This window comes from Carlito syrichta, unplaced genomic scaffold (assembly GCF_000164805.1).
Source record: "Carlito syrichta isolate Samal-C Ts95f unplaced genomic scaffold, Tarsius_syrichta-2.0.1 Scaffold304335, whole genome shotgun sequence".
NCBI classification, from domain to species: domain Eukaryota; kingdom Metazoa; phylum Chordata; class Mammalia; order Primates; family Tarsiidae; genus Carlito; species Carlito syrichta.
The window spans coordinates 36673-52844 of record NW_007248431.1 but is presented as its reverse complement, the minus strand read 5'-3'; the positions used below and the strand labels follow the sequence as shown (position 1 = coordinate 52844).

The 16172-nt window shown below is 49.1% G+C and overlaps 1 protein-coding gene across 2 annotated transcripts in view; it reads left to right on the top strand.

The window, feature by feature from the left end:
- The window catches only part of LOC103262074 (protein HIRA), a 90738-nt gene that overhangs the window by 62756 nt on the left and 11810 nt on the right, over positions 1 to 16172 (top strand). Inside the window, exons 16-24 of one of the 2 annotated variants that reach the window (XM_008059677.2) lie at positions 1913 to 2117; positions 2810 to 2914; positions 4526 to 4674; positions 6691 to 6852; positions 7387 to 7445; positions 7809 to 7914; positions 9077 to 9199; positions 9594 to 9757; positions 11703 to 11791. In XM_008059677.2, the coding sequence (XP_008057868.2) occupies positions 1913 to 2117; positions 2810 to 2914; positions 4526 to 4674; positions 6691 to 6852; positions 7387 to 7445; positions 7809 to 7914; positions 9077 to 9199; positions 9594 to 9757; positions 11703 to 11791 (1162 nt within the window). The remainder of the gene's footprint in view (positions 1 to 1912; positions 2118 to 2809; positions 2915 to 4525; positions 4675 to 6690; positions 6853 to 7386; positions 7446 to 7808; positions 7915 to 9076; positions 9200 to 9593; positions 9758 to 11702; positions 11792 to 16172) is intronic. The other variant, XM_021713184.1, reaches the window with a different exon arrangement.

The window sequence follows — 16172 nt, the reverse complement described above, 5'->3', positions numbered from 1 at the left end:
CGGCTAATTTTTTTGGTTTATTGTAGAGATGAGGTCTCACCAAGTTGCCCAGGCGGGTCTCGAACCCACGGGCTCAGGCAATTCATTCACCTTGGCCTCCCAAAGCATGGCATTACAGGCTGAACCACCAAGCCCGGCCACTTTTTTATTTTCTTGTGTAAGGTTCTCACACTGTTGTCCAGGCTGGGGTGCAATGGCACAGTCATGGCTCACTGCAGATTCAACCTCCTGAGCCCAGGCTATTCTTCTGCCTCAGCCTCTTAGGTAGCTGAGACTACATGCACATGCCACCAGGCCCCGCTAATTTTTTTTATTTTTTTGTAGAGATAAGGTCTTGCTGTGTTGCCTAAACTGGATCTGAACTCCTGGGTTCAAGCAGTCCTCCTACCCTAGTCTCCCAAAGTACTGAAATTATAGGCATGAGCCACTGTACCTGCCTAGATACCTGTTTTTTGTTTGTTTGTTTGTTTAATAGATGTTATTTTTTTAGAGCTGTTTAGATTTACAGCAAAATTGAGCAGGAAGTACTAGTACTACTTCCCATATGTCCCTTGCCCTAACATACACACAGCCTCTCCCAGCTGTCAACATTTCCCACCAGAGTGGGACATATCATTATCACCCAAAGTCTTTAGTTTACATTAGAGTTCAATCTTGGTCTTGTACATTTTATAGGTTTCGACAAATGTATAATGACACATTTTTGACCATTGTCGTATCTTACAAAGTAGTTTTGTTACCCTCACAACCCTCTGTGCACCACCTATTCACCCTCCCTCCCCCCAACCCCTAGCAACCATTGATCTTTCTAATGTCTCCATCAGGATGTCATATAGTTGAAGTCATTGCTTTATTTTCTTAGTTTTTTTTCAAGAGATGAGATCTCTCTGTGTTGCCCAGGCTAGTCTCAAACTCCTGGGCTCAGGCAGTCCTCCTGCCTTCACCTCCCAAAGTATTGGGTCTACAGGAATGCATCATTGCACCTGGCTATTTTTAATATGTCTTTGTCTTATATAGCTAAAATTATAGTTTGAAAAGTAGTTTTAAAAATATAAACTCATGTTTAAACCATTTTGGTTTTTGTCCATTCTGTAAGTCTGTCTTTAATTGGTAGAGTTTTCACATTTAAAGTGATTGCCAACATAGTTGGATTAATATCTACCATATTTTTAACTTTTCAATTGCACTAATTTTTTTATCTTCCTCTCTGCTTTCTGGTTTTACTGAGTATACTCAGTAAAATTATTCCATTTTTCTCTCTTTTAGCATTATTAGTTATACTTTTTATAAAACAGTGTTAGTTGTTGCTCAGTAAAATGATTCCATTTTTCTCTTTTAGCATTATTAGTTATACTTTTTATAAAGCAATGTTCATTGTTGCTCTAGCGTTTGCAATGAATATTGACGAGTAATCTAAGTCCACTGTTAAATAATATTATACCTCTCATGGGTAGTACAAATACCTTGTTACAGAGTGTTCCTAATTCCTCCCTTCATGACTCATGACATCCCTGCCATTTCACTTATTTATAAGCTATAATCTCAAATGTAGTGACTGTTACTAGTTATACTAGTAAGTTATCGCTTCGATTGAGAAAGGGAAAGATAAAATATTCCATTTTATGATGATGTAATCTTTCTCTAATCCTCTTCCTTTCTTTGTGCAGATGTGAATTTCTCACCTGCATCATTTTCCTTCTTTGTAAAAGACTTTTAACATGTCTTGCCAGGCAGGTCTTTTGGCAGTGGGTATCTGAGAAAGTCTTTATTTCTCCTTCACTTTTGAGGCATGATTTCACTGGATTCAGAATCTGGGTTGGTGGAGTTTTTTAAGCACTTTAAATGCTTCACTTTACTCTTTTCTTGCGTGAATGGTTTCTCAAGGGAAGTGTGATATAATATGTTTGTTCAGGTTAAAAGAGCAGAACCTTGTGAAAGAGCTGAGGCCCCGGGACCTCCTGGAGAGCAGCAGTGACAGCGATGAAAAGGTCCCTTTGGCCAAACCTTCCTCACTGTCCAAGCGAAAACTTGAACTTGAGGTAGAGACGGTAGAGAAGAAGAAGAAAGGGCGCCCTCGGAAGGACTCCCGTCTCATGCCAGTGTCTCTGTCTGTCCAGGTAAGGCCAGTGGGCCAACCCGCCTTCTTCAGCCCACCTCCCTGTCCTCAGTACTGGAGGTCCTGTGTGCGTGGTTTGCCTCAGCAGCATAGGACACCTTGGGGAACCAGCTGGCTTATTCATGCACCCCTGGAATGTACCACGGATGCCACATTCCCCCTCAGTCCTGCCCTTACTCACCCAGTGTTCTTTTCTTTTATTTTTTGAGTTGGAGTCTCACTCTGTCACCCAGGCTGGAGGGCAGTGGCATACTCCTGGCCACCACAGCCTCGACCTGCTGGGCTTAGGCGATCCTTCCGCCTCAGCCTTCCAAGTAGCTGGAACTACAGGCACATGCCACCATGCCCGGCTAATTTTTTTGATTTATTGTGGTGATGAGGTCTCGCCAAGTTGCCCAGGCTGGTCGCAAATCCACGAGCTTAGGCAGTCCTCTCACCTCGGCCTCCCAAAGTGCTAGGATTATAGGCATGAGCCACCATGCCCAGCCTCACCCAGTGTTCTTTAGCAGGTTCCCTGGCATCGGCTACACCATCTGTAAGGTGGGAATCATTGCAGCATTCCCCTGTACTTCATAGAATAGGTGGAAATGCCCTGGCAGCAAGCCCAGTCTCACCTCTGGGTGACTTGCCTTTACCTAACACTGCCCCAGGAGTGGTTGGTATGGGGCTCAGGGAAGTTTCTGTCTCTTCCAGTCTCCAGCTGCCCTGACTGCAGAGAAGGAGGCCATGTGTCTTTCTGCACCAGCACTTGCACTGAAGCTGCCGATTCCAGGCCCTCAGAAAGCATTCACCCTCCAGGTGAGTGCTGGGATCCCACCTCCTCTCCCTGAGGCCATGTAAACATCCTCCAGCCCCCACCCTGCATAAACCCATCTTGTCACTGCCTTGGGGACTGGTTTCCAATGGCTCTCTTCTAGAAACCTCTGTCTCTGTGCCTGGCCCTGGGTAGCCTCAGGCTCAGTGCCCTTTGGTCTGTGTGGTCATGGTCTGTCTCACAACCCTCCCACTAGCCTTGTCTTTTCAGTACCCAGCAGAGTCATTATCATCATAGCTGTTTGAATTCTTGGTGTGGAAGCTTGCGACCATGTGTAAACCATGTGCTTATTCAAAACTAAGTTCTGTGGCAAATAATCCTTTATACCCAGAGGCTCTCTGGTCACTTGGCCCAGCCCTCATATCCAGGCTTCTCCCACCATGGTGTCTTCTCATACGCTGTCACCTCTGCACACCCTTTGTACCTCAGTTCAGGTGCATGTCATCAGGCAACCTTCTTGGACCTTGTGTACAAGTCATTTCTCACTGCTCTGGACACAGGATGGTTCTCATGAGGTACTGGAAAACAGGCGTCAGCCCTTCCTAGCCATAAGTCCTTCTGGGTCATAGTGCTGAGGAATGAAGGGTGAGGAACCAGAATGGTTTATTGTTGCTGATGTGAGCAGAGACAGGGAATTCCTCCAGCAGTCAGCAGCACTAGGGCATGTTCTTGAACTCACAGGTGCTCTGATGCAAATTCTCTTTTTTTGATGCCCTGCTTCTGGGCCTTTGGCACAAAACTTGCCTCCCAAAAACTTCCAGGCCTTTTCTGGGTGTCTGCCCTGCTGAGAGCTGTTTGGGACTGTCCTTATTTCTGGGTATCTGTGAAGGAGGCAGCCGACCCTTGGCTCCAGCTTACCCACTCATGTGGCCACACAAGTGCAAACTGTTGGGTGGTTCTGGCTGGTTTTCCTCATGGAAAATATCTTGGTCAGCTCCCCAGACACACATAAGGCCGAACTCCTCTGGTGCCAGGCACTGAACTACACACTTTGCATGCATGCTGTACTGAAAACACTCTGTAAGCGTAGTCTCAGTTGAGCAGAAAAGGCTCACTGTCACAGGAATTGGAGAGCACCTTGGGCTTTCTAGGCTTTCCCTCCAAGCACCAACATGGGCATTTTTCTTGCCAACACTGTGATCTCTGAAGATTCTTCAAGTTAGGAAGCTATTGGAATTCCAAGTCTTGTTCCCAACTCTGTCCCTGACTGACCATAAGACTGCACTTCCATGTGCTTTGGAGCAGTTTAATCCCTTGTGAGATGAGGTGGTAGAAGTGAGAGATTTGGAGTCTTTAACTATGACACTGATTGTCTTCTCTAGTAGTTCAGCTACATGTATGACAGAGGGGAAACTGGTTCCCAGCTTCTCTCTGACCTGAGCAGCCACACATCAGACCTCTGGCACTTCTGCTCGGCCCCATTACTGCCCCCACCGTCACCCTCCTCTGTTGACCAGCAAGCTAGTCTGCCTCTGTATCCTTCCCCTGCCTCGGCCCAGGGCTGCAGAGCCTCTGAGCATCTCACCCATCCCATGGCCCATGTCTGAGCAGGCCCACTATTACCTGAAAAGATGTGTTTGCTTTCTTCCATCCAGGTGAGCTCTGATCCCTCCATGTACATTGAGGTAGAGAATGAAGTGACTGCTGTAGGGGGTGTAAAGCTGAGCCGCCTGAAGTGCAACCGGGAAGGCAAGGAATGGGAGACGGTGCTCACCAGCCGAATTCTCACTGCTGCCGGCAGCTGGTAAGTGCAGTTGGAGGCCTTTGCCAGCCCAACTTGTCAGGTCAGGCAGTACACGTGCTGCTGCCTTGCAATGGGGCCTATCGGAGGGAGGTGTACAGCCCTTCGAGTGCCAGCTCCCACAGAGGTTCACATCAGGCTTCTCTACAGAACAAGCATGTGCTTTTGTCATATCTGTCCCGTTAACACCCAAGGAAGTCAGCATCCCCAGTCCCCATTCCCGTGTTATAGATGGGGAAACTGAGTGCTCAAGGGTCACCCAAGCCAGATTCCCTTGTCTGACCAGATCCCTGAAGTCTTAGGTTGCCGGCCAAGTTTTGTCTGGCTCTCTTTAACCCCTTTCTCTAGACTCCAGATTTTCCTCGAGGGTGGTGAGGATGGATTTCTGGCTGTCCCCCAAGTCCCCAGCCCAGTCCTTCCCAGATCCTGCATTGTGAGGAGAGAAGACCCTGATTCAGTGTCTTTCAGTGGGCCCTGTATGTGAGCTCTGTCTCCACCTGCTCTCGGTCTGGAAGGAAGGCCAGTGTTTTCCTCAGGCACCTGCCAAGTGTAGCGTCCAGTCCGGACCATGTGGTAGATACTCTTACCAGGATTTTACAGAGATGATGGCTTGGATGCAGTCATTTTAATCAGACCCATAGTCATTTATCTTGAGGTCCCATTAAATGTTTTCATATATGTCTATAAACATTTGGCCTTAGGGCTTGGGTCAGTATTTCCATGTGCTCCAAGTGAGTTCATGGTATTGGGCCTAAGGGGATCCCACTGTTCTGGTCCTCCCTCGCATTCCCTGTCACTGAGTTCTCAATTCTAGGCACCTGTATGTCTGGTGCTGCCCTGAATTTCCACTCCCCATCCCTGGCTCCAAGGCAGGTGGCAAGCTCAGCTGAGGGATAAGGGATACTCGCACAACCTCCCCTGTAGCAACATGACAAACCACCTGGGACCCCTCCTCCTGCTCCCCAGTGCTGCAGCCCCAGAGTAATAGCTTCCTCTGTAGTGGGCTGGCTTAAGGAAGGCTCTGACCATCAGATGAGCAGATAGAACTCAGTCACATCACTACAGAGAGCTCGCTGCTACTGGGCCCTGCTCAGAGTGGTCTCTGATTCATCCTCTCCAAATAGACATTTGTAAAAGGAAAGCATCTTACTTGCCTCTCCTTTTTCAGAGGCCAGTTACAACATGTCTTATTGGGAAGGCAGCTGGCAGTCTTTCCTTAGCTCACTTTCTTCCAATGAACCCGCTAGAGCCTCCAGCTCAACAGTAGAAGTGACATGAAGGAGGACCCTGGGTAGCCTGCTGTGGCCAGGATCTTGTGCTGGCTGCATGCCTGCTCCTGGTGTTTGAGCTCCAGCCTCACCCTGGGCCTGTGACTGGGCCTCAGGGGCCCTTGCTAGGAGAGCAGCGGCCTTCTTGTGCCAGGACTGCCCCAAGGGCTTGGCGATCACTTGGGAGATGCTAGACAGTGTCTGGACATATATTTTCCTGCAAGGTATTCCTTATCTCACCCCCACCAGATAGCCTCCTGAGCACATCCCCTTTGGGGGTGTATACCAGCATTCCTATACTTCTCCAAGCCTGCCTCAGAAGTGACATTGTGAGGATTGGTCTGGCTAGTTGTAGTCAGGAAACTGTTGTGTGGGCACTATGGCCTCATCCAGTGAGCAAGGCATACTTCCTGGGTGACCGTTGGGTGCAGTGGCCCTCCAGACCCCCCACACCCCTCAGTCAACATCTGTGTGGGCTCAGGAAAGCGCAAGCAGCCCCGTGGACAAGTGGCGGGTAGAAGTTTCTTTCATCCAAGATCTCCAGCAGACTTTATCAGCCCTGCTAGCCCCATCCTGCCCTGGTCCTTAGGCAGCCCTCTCAGCCTCTCCCTCTGACTGTGCCTGCTCAGGGGAAGGCTTTGCTGGGCCCGGGCAGGACCTATGTGGAGGGAAGGCTCTCTATCTCCCAGAGCTACTGCCTCTGCTGCAGTGCCCAGCCCACGTGACACCTGCCCCTCATCTGCCTTCTCAGTGACGTGGTATGTGTCGCCTGTGAAAAAAGGATGCTGTCAGTGTTCTCCACCTGTGGTCGCCGTCTCCTCCCTCCCATCCTCCTGCCGTCCCCGATCTCGACTTTGCATTGCACAGGCTCCTACGTCATGGCACTCACGGCTGCGGCCACATTGTCCGTCTGGTGAGAGACAGGCACAGGGTGGGACGGGCTCTAGGCAGGACAGGGCTGTGCAGGCCCCACCTTGCTACAGAGCTAGGGAAGGCAGTGGAGACAGCAACCATCAGGTCATGGAGGAGGCCCCAGCAGGCATCATGTGGGCTGAGGGAGGGTGTGCAAGGAGGAAGGAAGGCATCCTGCCTGCCCTGCTGTCATGCTTACAGGAACAATCGCACTGCCTAGTTGCATGTGCCAGGGTCCTGTATGGCGTTCATCAAAAATGTTGTCTCGGCATGCAAAGTGTGGCCATGCTCTGATATGGCTGCTGTGGCCTGGCTTCTCCCAGAGTGGGTGTGGGCATTGGGGGCCTGGTGGCTCTGTGTAGTGTGGAACACAGTGGCACATGGGAGCAGAAGCCACTTGTGGCCCAGAGTCCTTTTCACTAGGAGAGACCCAGGCTGGGGTTGCATGCAGAGACCGGGCCATCTGAGTGACCAAGGCACACTCTGACATGTTTGTCTCCATTGACAAGTAAGCTCTTCCCTTTCTCCCTCTTAGGGACGTCCACAGGCAGGTGGTTGTGGTGAAAGAAGAGTCTCTACACTCCATCCTGGCAGGTAATCCAAGCAACAGGCTGCCTCTCCACCCCTGAGGATCCGGGCCCCTGGTCTGATGCTGCACAAAAGTCCTGTTCAGCCTAAACAGAGGGTCAGGCTCTGGACCCAGCCCGAGGCTCTTGGTGAGGCAGAGAGTATAGTTATGCTGCAGGGAGACACATGCTCTCCAGGGGCATGTTTGACTGGGTCCCCAAGAGGTGACAAAACCTGATGGGTGGCATTGACAACAGCTCACCCTCCCTTGTTGCCAGTCAGTGTTGAGGCACTTAGTGCTGGGACTATGGGAGCCATGACTCCGATGTCTCCTTTGGTGCATGTGCTGATCAGAACACATCCAGAACTCATTCCTATGGTGTCCCCTAGGAAGTGATATGACCGTATCACAGATCTTGCTGACGCAGCATGGAATCCCAGTGATGAACCTGTCTGATGGGAAGGCGTACTGCTTTAATCCATCTCTCTCTACATGGTAAGCATGCCACCCCAGCCCTGCTCCCTAGGAGAGTATCTACCCTGAGCAACAGAGCAGAGGCTCCAAGTGTTGACACACAGACTTCAGTGACTGCTAATGCATGTTCACTTGTCCTCATGGGATGTTACAGCCTGTGGCCTCTGCCCTCAGAGCCTATGTGTAAGAGTGCTGTCCTGCATTATTTTCTGAGACCACTTTTTGTAGAAAAGACATTGAAATTTTCTGTGGTTCTTGATATGTGTTTCCAGCTGACCTCCTCAGTCATCACAACACAGCCTTTCCAGCTTGGTGAATTAGTAAGGATATATGTTCACTCACCTGGCATGATGGTCCATACTTTGCCTCTCTCTGCCCACCTTGGAAGTTGGAGCCCTTTTCTATACTTGTAAAATGTCTTTATACATCATAGATCTTAACCCAGACACATGAAGCATGTCAATTGTGTCCCAGCCACTCCAAGTAGTTCTTTCCACCTTTATCTTTGGTCCTGAAGAGCCAAAGCTCACTACCTTCTAGCCCCTTTTCTTTAAGAGTTGCCAAACACAAGTTTATACTCATATTGATTTCTTTTGTGAGTTAAAAAAAAAAATCTCCACACCACCTGTTCTCCCAAATCAGACAGTGCTGCTCGTTATTTGTGATTGCCATAATAGTGAAAGCAAGCTGGTTAAGAATAGAAATATTGCCCTTTGTATTCTGGACACATTGACAAAGGCGCCCAGCTGTTCTAAAAGTATAGTGTTTTTTTAACAAAGATGAAAGGGTCCAGAGAAGGTGGAGGAACTGCCTGCCTGGGGCTGTTGTAGAGGCACATAGGTAGAGGCCTGGATTTCCTTGGCAGCTGCAGGGCCTAGACCATGTGGGCATCAAAGTACGCCACACACAGAGCCCCGCAGCCAACAGGAGCTGTAGTATCCACAACAAAACCCTACCAGCAGCCTTCATGCCATTCATCTTTCCTTCAGAGCAATATTCTGTCAAGCCTATCACTATGCAACCTGTCAGTAACAGAGGCCTCTATTGTAATGCAGGGTGCTCAGCCTCTGGCAGGTTTCTGCCAATGTGTCAGAGGGGCTAACTTCTCTGGGGCCTCCTTGCCAGCCTGTTCTGGTAGATCTCCTGACTCTCCTGAGCTCTTCTCCTGCCTTTGCCTCCCCAGGAACCTGGTTTCTGACAAGCAGGACTCACTGGCCCAATGTGCAGACTTCAGGAGCAGCCTGCCATCCCAGGACGCCATGCTGTGCTCAGGACCGTTAGCCATAATCCAGGGCCGCACCTCCAAGTATGTGACCTGAGTTCTGTGGCCACCGTCACCATCTGCCCTAGGCGGTGACTGGGTTGGTACAGGCACAGTTCCACCTTAGCCTAGTATCTAACTGCCCATCCCCTGTACTCCAGGTGCTCCTCAGCCTAGGCAAGCTGGGCCAAACAGGCTAGGGTGCTGAGGGTGGTAGGCCCACCAAGTAATATCTTGATGGCAGAAGGGTGGCTGGGACACTGGCCCTTTCACTTCAGGGACCCAGGTGGCAGAGGCATCTGCTAGCAGACTGGCTGATGGATGAGAGGCCCCAGGCAGCATCAGTGTCTGCCACCCCTGCTGGCTCCTCACCCCAGGCAGCTCCCTCCTCCATGCAGTGCCCGCTGCCTCATTGTGCCTGGTCTGCTGGTCTCTACAGCTCGGGAAGGCAGGCTGCCCGGCTCTTCTCCGTGCCTCATGTGGTGCAGCAGGAGACCACCTTGGCCTACCTAGAGAATCAGGTTGCAGCAGCACTCACCCTGCAGTCCAGCCACGAGTATCGCCATTGGCTCCTCCTCTACGCACGGTATCTCGTGAATGAAGGTGAGGCTCATGGCAGCCCTGAGTGGCCTTCTTATGCCCCTTCATCCTCTCAGACCTGGCTCAGTCCCCATGAATCAGGGAAGAGGTATGGGGCACAGGCCCTAGTCTCCTGCTTGCTCTCCTGTCAGCAAGCTGCAGTCAGGACAGCTCAGCAGGCACCCAGTCTCCTAACAAACTCAAGTACTGAACAGAGTAGGCCTGACAGTGTTCCTGCAGAGGAATGGGATGACTACACACACGTGAAAGACATGCCCTGAAGGGGCAGACTCGGTATTCTGGCTCCTACCTTCCACCACACCCTAGCAGCACTGAAAGTCAGCAAGGGCATCCTGTGGTAGCATTTCTCTTCCTCCTCCCGGTCCCTCCTGTCCCAGAAAGGCCTGCCTGCTGTCCAGCATGGGCCATGGCCTTCCAGTTTCGGTGCCCTTGCCAGGGTTCTCACAATACTTGTGCCCCTCCACAGCCTCTCCCACAGAAAGCAAGGTATACTGAAGAGGTGGCTGTCCTGTCCTCAGAGTAACTCCAGTAGCTTTTTCTCTCTCTGCTGGGCAGGTGTGGGATAATGCCTTTCCAGTCCTTCCTTCCACTTGAGCTTGGCCTCCAGGGGCTATGGCATGGGACAGGCCCTCCCAAAGTCCCCCATGTTACCGTACAGCTCTAGCTTGGTTACAGAACATCCTCCTCCACAACCTCTCCTGCCCTTTCTGCTTTGCTTTTGTCATCACCTTCCCCGTTTTGATTATAATTTAGAGGAAAAAAATTAAGTACAGAAAAGAAAGAGAAACCATATCAAATTCTCATAGATGTAACTCTCATAATTAATGTCACATATACCTCTGGCTGTATAACTATGAGTGTGTGTGTATCCACCTGACAACAAGCATTACTGATCAGCTCAAAGCCCCGCCTCCCTCTTGGGGATTCCAGTGATGAATTTGATGTTTACTCTTCCTACCAGTCTATGCGGCTGCCCGCTGTGTGTGGTCACAAACTGTCCTGAATACTCAGCCTTCCCAGGCCCTCGTACGTCCTGCAGTGCTCTAGTCCCATCTTGGGCCTTGTACCCTGTTCCTCCAGGAGCCTTTCCTCTCACTTCCCTCTGGTTTGCTTCATCCTGGATGTTTCCCACCTCCTCTCGGCCCTGCCACCCTCTGGGGGATCACTTCTACTGCTTGCTTTTCTTTCTCCGTCTTCCACATGTCTGTTCCAGTTTCCATATACCAATCATCCCCTCTCTCTGTCCCTTGTTTACTGAGCCGTAAAAGGAGAAATCAAGTGTTAAGGTGAGACCCCTATGACTTCCAAAATTCCTCAGATTCCAGTTTTGTCTCTCTTACTCTCAACCCCTTTGTTTGGGTGATTTTGTTTATTCCCTATGACTTCAGCTGCCCCCAAGTGCTGACAAACCCCCAGACTGCTTCCAACCTTGCTGGCAGTCCCACCAGCCAGTGCCCAGAACCCTGGAGTTGACAGGCCCACGCCCCTCCACTCAGTCGCCACTCCTCAGCCTGTCCTCACCATGTCTTACCTCCTGTAGGCTGGCCTCTTGACTTCCTGGCCTCCTCTCACACCAGCTGCCAGCTCGTCTTCTCACAGCAGACCTCACCAGCCCACTTCCCACCTGCCACAGTTTCCCACTTTTCCCTATCACTTGGGGAGTTCACCACAGGACTGGCTACATCTCCATTTCCCTCGGGGCCCAGCTCACAGGAGTGCTGTATACGTTGTCAGGAGTGGGCGAGTAAGCAAGTCTGTGATTGTGGGTCTCAGTGCCCCACACTGAGGCATGCAGGGCACTTTGCCCATAGTAGACAATAAAATAAGCATGTGTTCACTCTGTTGATACACAACAGCTTAGCATGTTCCTGGTTTTTTATTTCTTTTTATAATGTGTTCCTATTTGTTTTGTTTTGTTTTGTTTTTGTTTTTGTTTTTCTATAATTAGGGTTTGAATACCGACTCCGAGAAATATGCAAGGACTTACTGGGTCCGGTTCACTACTCCACTGGAAGCCAGTGGGAGTCAACAGTAGTGGTAGGTGCTTCTTTCATTCTTGCTGCAAGAATTCTCTCTTGAAACATGAAGGTGGAGATTTTAAAAATAAGCCAAAGTGCTTTGAAATTCTTTCCCGTTAGACTTCTCTAGCACCCTGCATTGGGTCCCAGTGTCAATGAGAGAGCAGCATGCCAGGCCTCCACAACCTGGCAGGAGCTGGGCCCGGGGCATCAGGAGCCCAGGAGCCCTCTGCCACATGCCTGTTCTGCAGGAGGTGGCTGCAGGAGCTCTGGAGCTGATTGTGAAGATGAAAGGTCCTTGCCTGCCTTTGTGGAACTTGCAGTCTGATAGAGAGGCACACATGAGCAAATGGGCAATTAGTTCAATAAGTATTTGAGACTAGAGTCATGCTGAGAAGGAAGCAAGCTGGTGATGAGAGTGCCTGGGAATGGGTGACCAAGGAAGACCTCGGAAGAAGACACTGTAGATGGACTCCAAGTAGAGGAGTGCACTGGTACTGCAGAGACCGGGGCGGGGGGGAGGGGGGTGTTGCCTGGTAGAACTGAGAGTAGAAGCAAAGAAAGCCTAGTTCATTGAAGGCCACTGTGCTAACACTAGGAGGCAAAAGGAAAGGGTGAGCTGGACATTATGGCTCACACCTGTAATCCCAGCACTTTGGGAGGCTAAGGTGGGATGATTACTTGAGCCTAGGAATTTGAGACCACCCTGGACAATATAGTGAGACCTCATCTCTACAAAAAAATTTTTTTTAAATTAGCCGGGCAAGGTAGTATACACCCACTTGTAGTCTCAGCTACTCAGGAGGCTGAGGTAGAAGAATAACCTCAGCCTAAGAGGCCGAGACTGGTGAGCCGTGTTGGTACCACTGCACTCTGGCCTGGACGACAGAATAAGACCCCCAACTCCAAAAAAAAAAAAAGAAAAGGAGGGTGGCATGAGATGAGGTAGGAGGTAGGTTGTGGAGACCTTGTGAGGTGCCAGAGTTGGCCTTCTTTCTGGGTAGTAGGAGCTATTGAAAGAGCTGACACAGAGGTATTGTGAACCAAAATAGAAAACCAATCAGGAGACAGAAATGAAATGTATTGAAATGTAGTTTGGAACCAGTAAGACTTGGTGAGTAGTTGAATGTGGGAGGAAAGAACATGGTGAACATGTGGTTGCCTCCAGATGTTTTTAGGTGACAGCAGATGCTAGTGCCATTGATTGAGTCAGGAAAGGGACAGGTCAAGGGACGGCAGAAGGTGTGGATTCACGAGTTAGCTCATAGCTTCATTTAGTCATTCAGCAATTATTGAGGAGCACCTGCTCTGGCCAGACATATTCACAGGGCAGGCAGCAGTGAACAGGCAGGCTGAGTCCCCTACCTTCATGGATCTGCATTCTTGTGGAAAGAGACATACTCTAAACAAATGAGCAAGTATATGTAGTGTCTTGAACAGTGATGGATATGGAATGCTGGCAGGATGCTGGTTCATCTTGGGTGATCAAGAAAGTCCTTGCTGACTGACTGAGCAGATACCTTAAAAGGTGAGGGATGAAGCCATGCACATATTTGGGGGAAGAATATCCAGCAGAGGGAACAGCAAGTGCAATGGTCTTGAGGTAGGAAAGCTTGGAGCTGCCGGCAGAGTAGCAATGGAAGGTTGAAAGGAGTTGAAATTAGAAAGTCCCAGAGGGTCAGTACTCATAGGCTTTGAAGGCCCTTATGTGTACAGTGCCCTATATGTTTTATTCCATTTTTTATTTTTACTTTGGTATATCAAGTTGAATAATGGAATCCTAGGTTCAAAATCAATTCCCCTAAGATCTTGAAAGACATTGTTTCATAGACTTCTAGCATCTAGTGTTATTACTGAAGTCTGACTTAAATCTAATTTTCATTGCTTTGTAAGTACTTTGGGGATCCTCTTGTTGTTTTGAAGATTCACAAAGCCCTAAGTCTATGTCTTTCATTCATTCTGAGGAAACAGAGAGATTTTCTTTAGTTCTCTTTTTTTTATTATAGCTTCCCTTTTGTTTTCCCCATCATCTGAGAGATTGTAATGTCCTCTCTCTTTAAAATCTTTGTCATTTCTTATAATTTCAATTCTCTGCCAGATTTTTAATTTAGTCTTTTATCTATTTTAGCATGGTAAGCTTAGTTATTTTAAAGTTTTCTGTCTGACAATGCTAGTATTAGGAGACCTTGTGGATCTGTTCCCATTGCCTATAAGTGTTTCTGCTGCTTTTCATTCATATTCTTATCTCTTTATGCGCCTGCATTGTGTTTTGTTTTCTTTTTTTACTCTCTAGTGGACATGGTATTTAAAGAGTGCTTTGTGGCAACAGTTTGAGGCCTAAAGTGATGTTTCTTCTTCCACAAAGCCCCTCTGTTTGCTACAGTCAGCTTCTTTTTTTTTTTTTTTTTTGAGTTGGAGTCTCACTCTGTCGCCCAGACTGGAGTGCAGTGGCCGCTCCCGGCCACCACAGCCTCGACCTGCTAGGCTCTGGCGATCCTTCTGCCTCAGCCTTCCGAGTAGCTGGAATTACAGGCACGTGCTACCATGCCTGGCTGATTTTTTTATTTATTGTAGAGATGAGGTCTCGCCAAGTTGCCTAGGTGGGTCTTGAACCCACAGGCTCAGGCAATCCACTCACCTCAGCCTCCCAAAGCGTGGGATTACAGACTGAGCCACCAAGCCCGGCTACTGTCAGCTTCTTGAGGCACAAGCACTACAGGGATGTTTCAATCCAGGTCAGGGACAGGGGCTTTCTAGACTGCTTGAAACTCAAAACTGGGCACTAGTTGCTATAGAGGCTGGTTTACTTCCTGTTTCCTCTTATTCTAGATAGCATACCTGCACAAAGGAGGGGTGGGTTAACAGGGACCCCACTCTTCTTGGGTCCTAGCCCCTGCTTTGGACTTCTACCCCTCAAGTCTGGTAGAAGCTCTGCTTAACTTCTTCCGCACTGACAAATATTCTCAAAGCAAACACATCCCTCTCTGAATTCCTGCCTTTCCCACACCATGGCACAATCATTCATCACTAACATACTAGCTCTCTAAAGCCTGATTCTTTTTATTATTTATTTATTTATTTATTTTTTGAGTTGGAGTCTCACTCTGTCACCCAGGCTGGAGTACAGTGGCCGCTACCAGCCACTGCAGCCTCGACCTGCTGGGCTCCGGCGATCCTTCTGCCTCAGCCTTTCAAATAGAGGAACTACAGGCGTGCGCTACCACGCCTGGCTAATTTTTGATTTATTGTAGAGATGCGGTCTCACCAAGTTGCCCAGGTGGGTCTCGAACCCACGGGCTCAGGCAATCCACTCACCTCAGCCTCCCAAGGCATAGGATTACAGGCTGAGCCACCGAGCCCGGCTTTTTTTTTTTTTAGTCAGAGTCTCACTCTGTTGCCCAGGTTGGAGTGCAGTACACGCTCCCAGTCACCGCAGCCTTAACCTGTTAGGCTCAGGCAGTCCTTCCGCATCAGCCTTCCAAGTAGCTAGAACTACAGGTGCACGCCACCACACCTGGCTAATTTTTTTGATTTATTGTAGAGACGAGGTCTCGCCCTGTTGCCCAGGCTAGTCTCAAACCCATGGGCTCAGGCAATTCTCTCATGTCCCTCTTCCAAAGTGCTGGGATTACAGGTATGACCCACTACACCCAGCATCCTGCTTTTATTTGTTTAGCTTTTTTTTGTATTCTCAGTGGGGAACGTTCTTCCAAATTGCCTGATGTATTACTAGGATGAGAAACTTGAAATATCTTCTCAAATATCAGCTGCAGCTGCTAACTAGAACAGTTTTTTAAGATAACTTATTCCCTGAATTACCTGCCTTTTCTGGGTTCACTTTCAACCTGTTCATTGTGGTCTTTATTTTAGAGCATTTTCTGCTATCATCTAGGAACCCTTGGTTGTCAGATAATAGTTACAGGTGAAGGACTCCTTGGCGAGAGTAGAGCTGTTCCTCAACACATCTCACCTCTAGGGCAGGCTGATGGGCCATCTTAAGTGGGAGACTGGTAGGCACCTGCCCAACCAGCACCCCTTAGAGCCAGGTTGTGGAGCTTCACTCTGTGATCCAACTCCCACTCTGGCAGCCTTAACCTGAGTAGCCAGCCAGAGCTCACTATAACAGTTCTCTGGCAGCATGAAGGCAAGCACTCTGAGCCACAAACAGGTTACCAGTTAATAGCCATGATTTCTTCTCCTTTTCTCCTCCTTCCTGTTGGTTGTTCATGCACCTCTAAGCAGGACACTTAACTGAGGCTTTGCCCAGGAAAACCTGTAGCTCCCCTCCCAGAGTCACTTGTCAGTGTGGTCCCACCTTTCCACCATCTAGTCTGCTTATGGTCCCTGGTGTATATGACGAATGCTTTCTTTTCTTTTCTTTTTTTTTTTTTTTTTTTTTT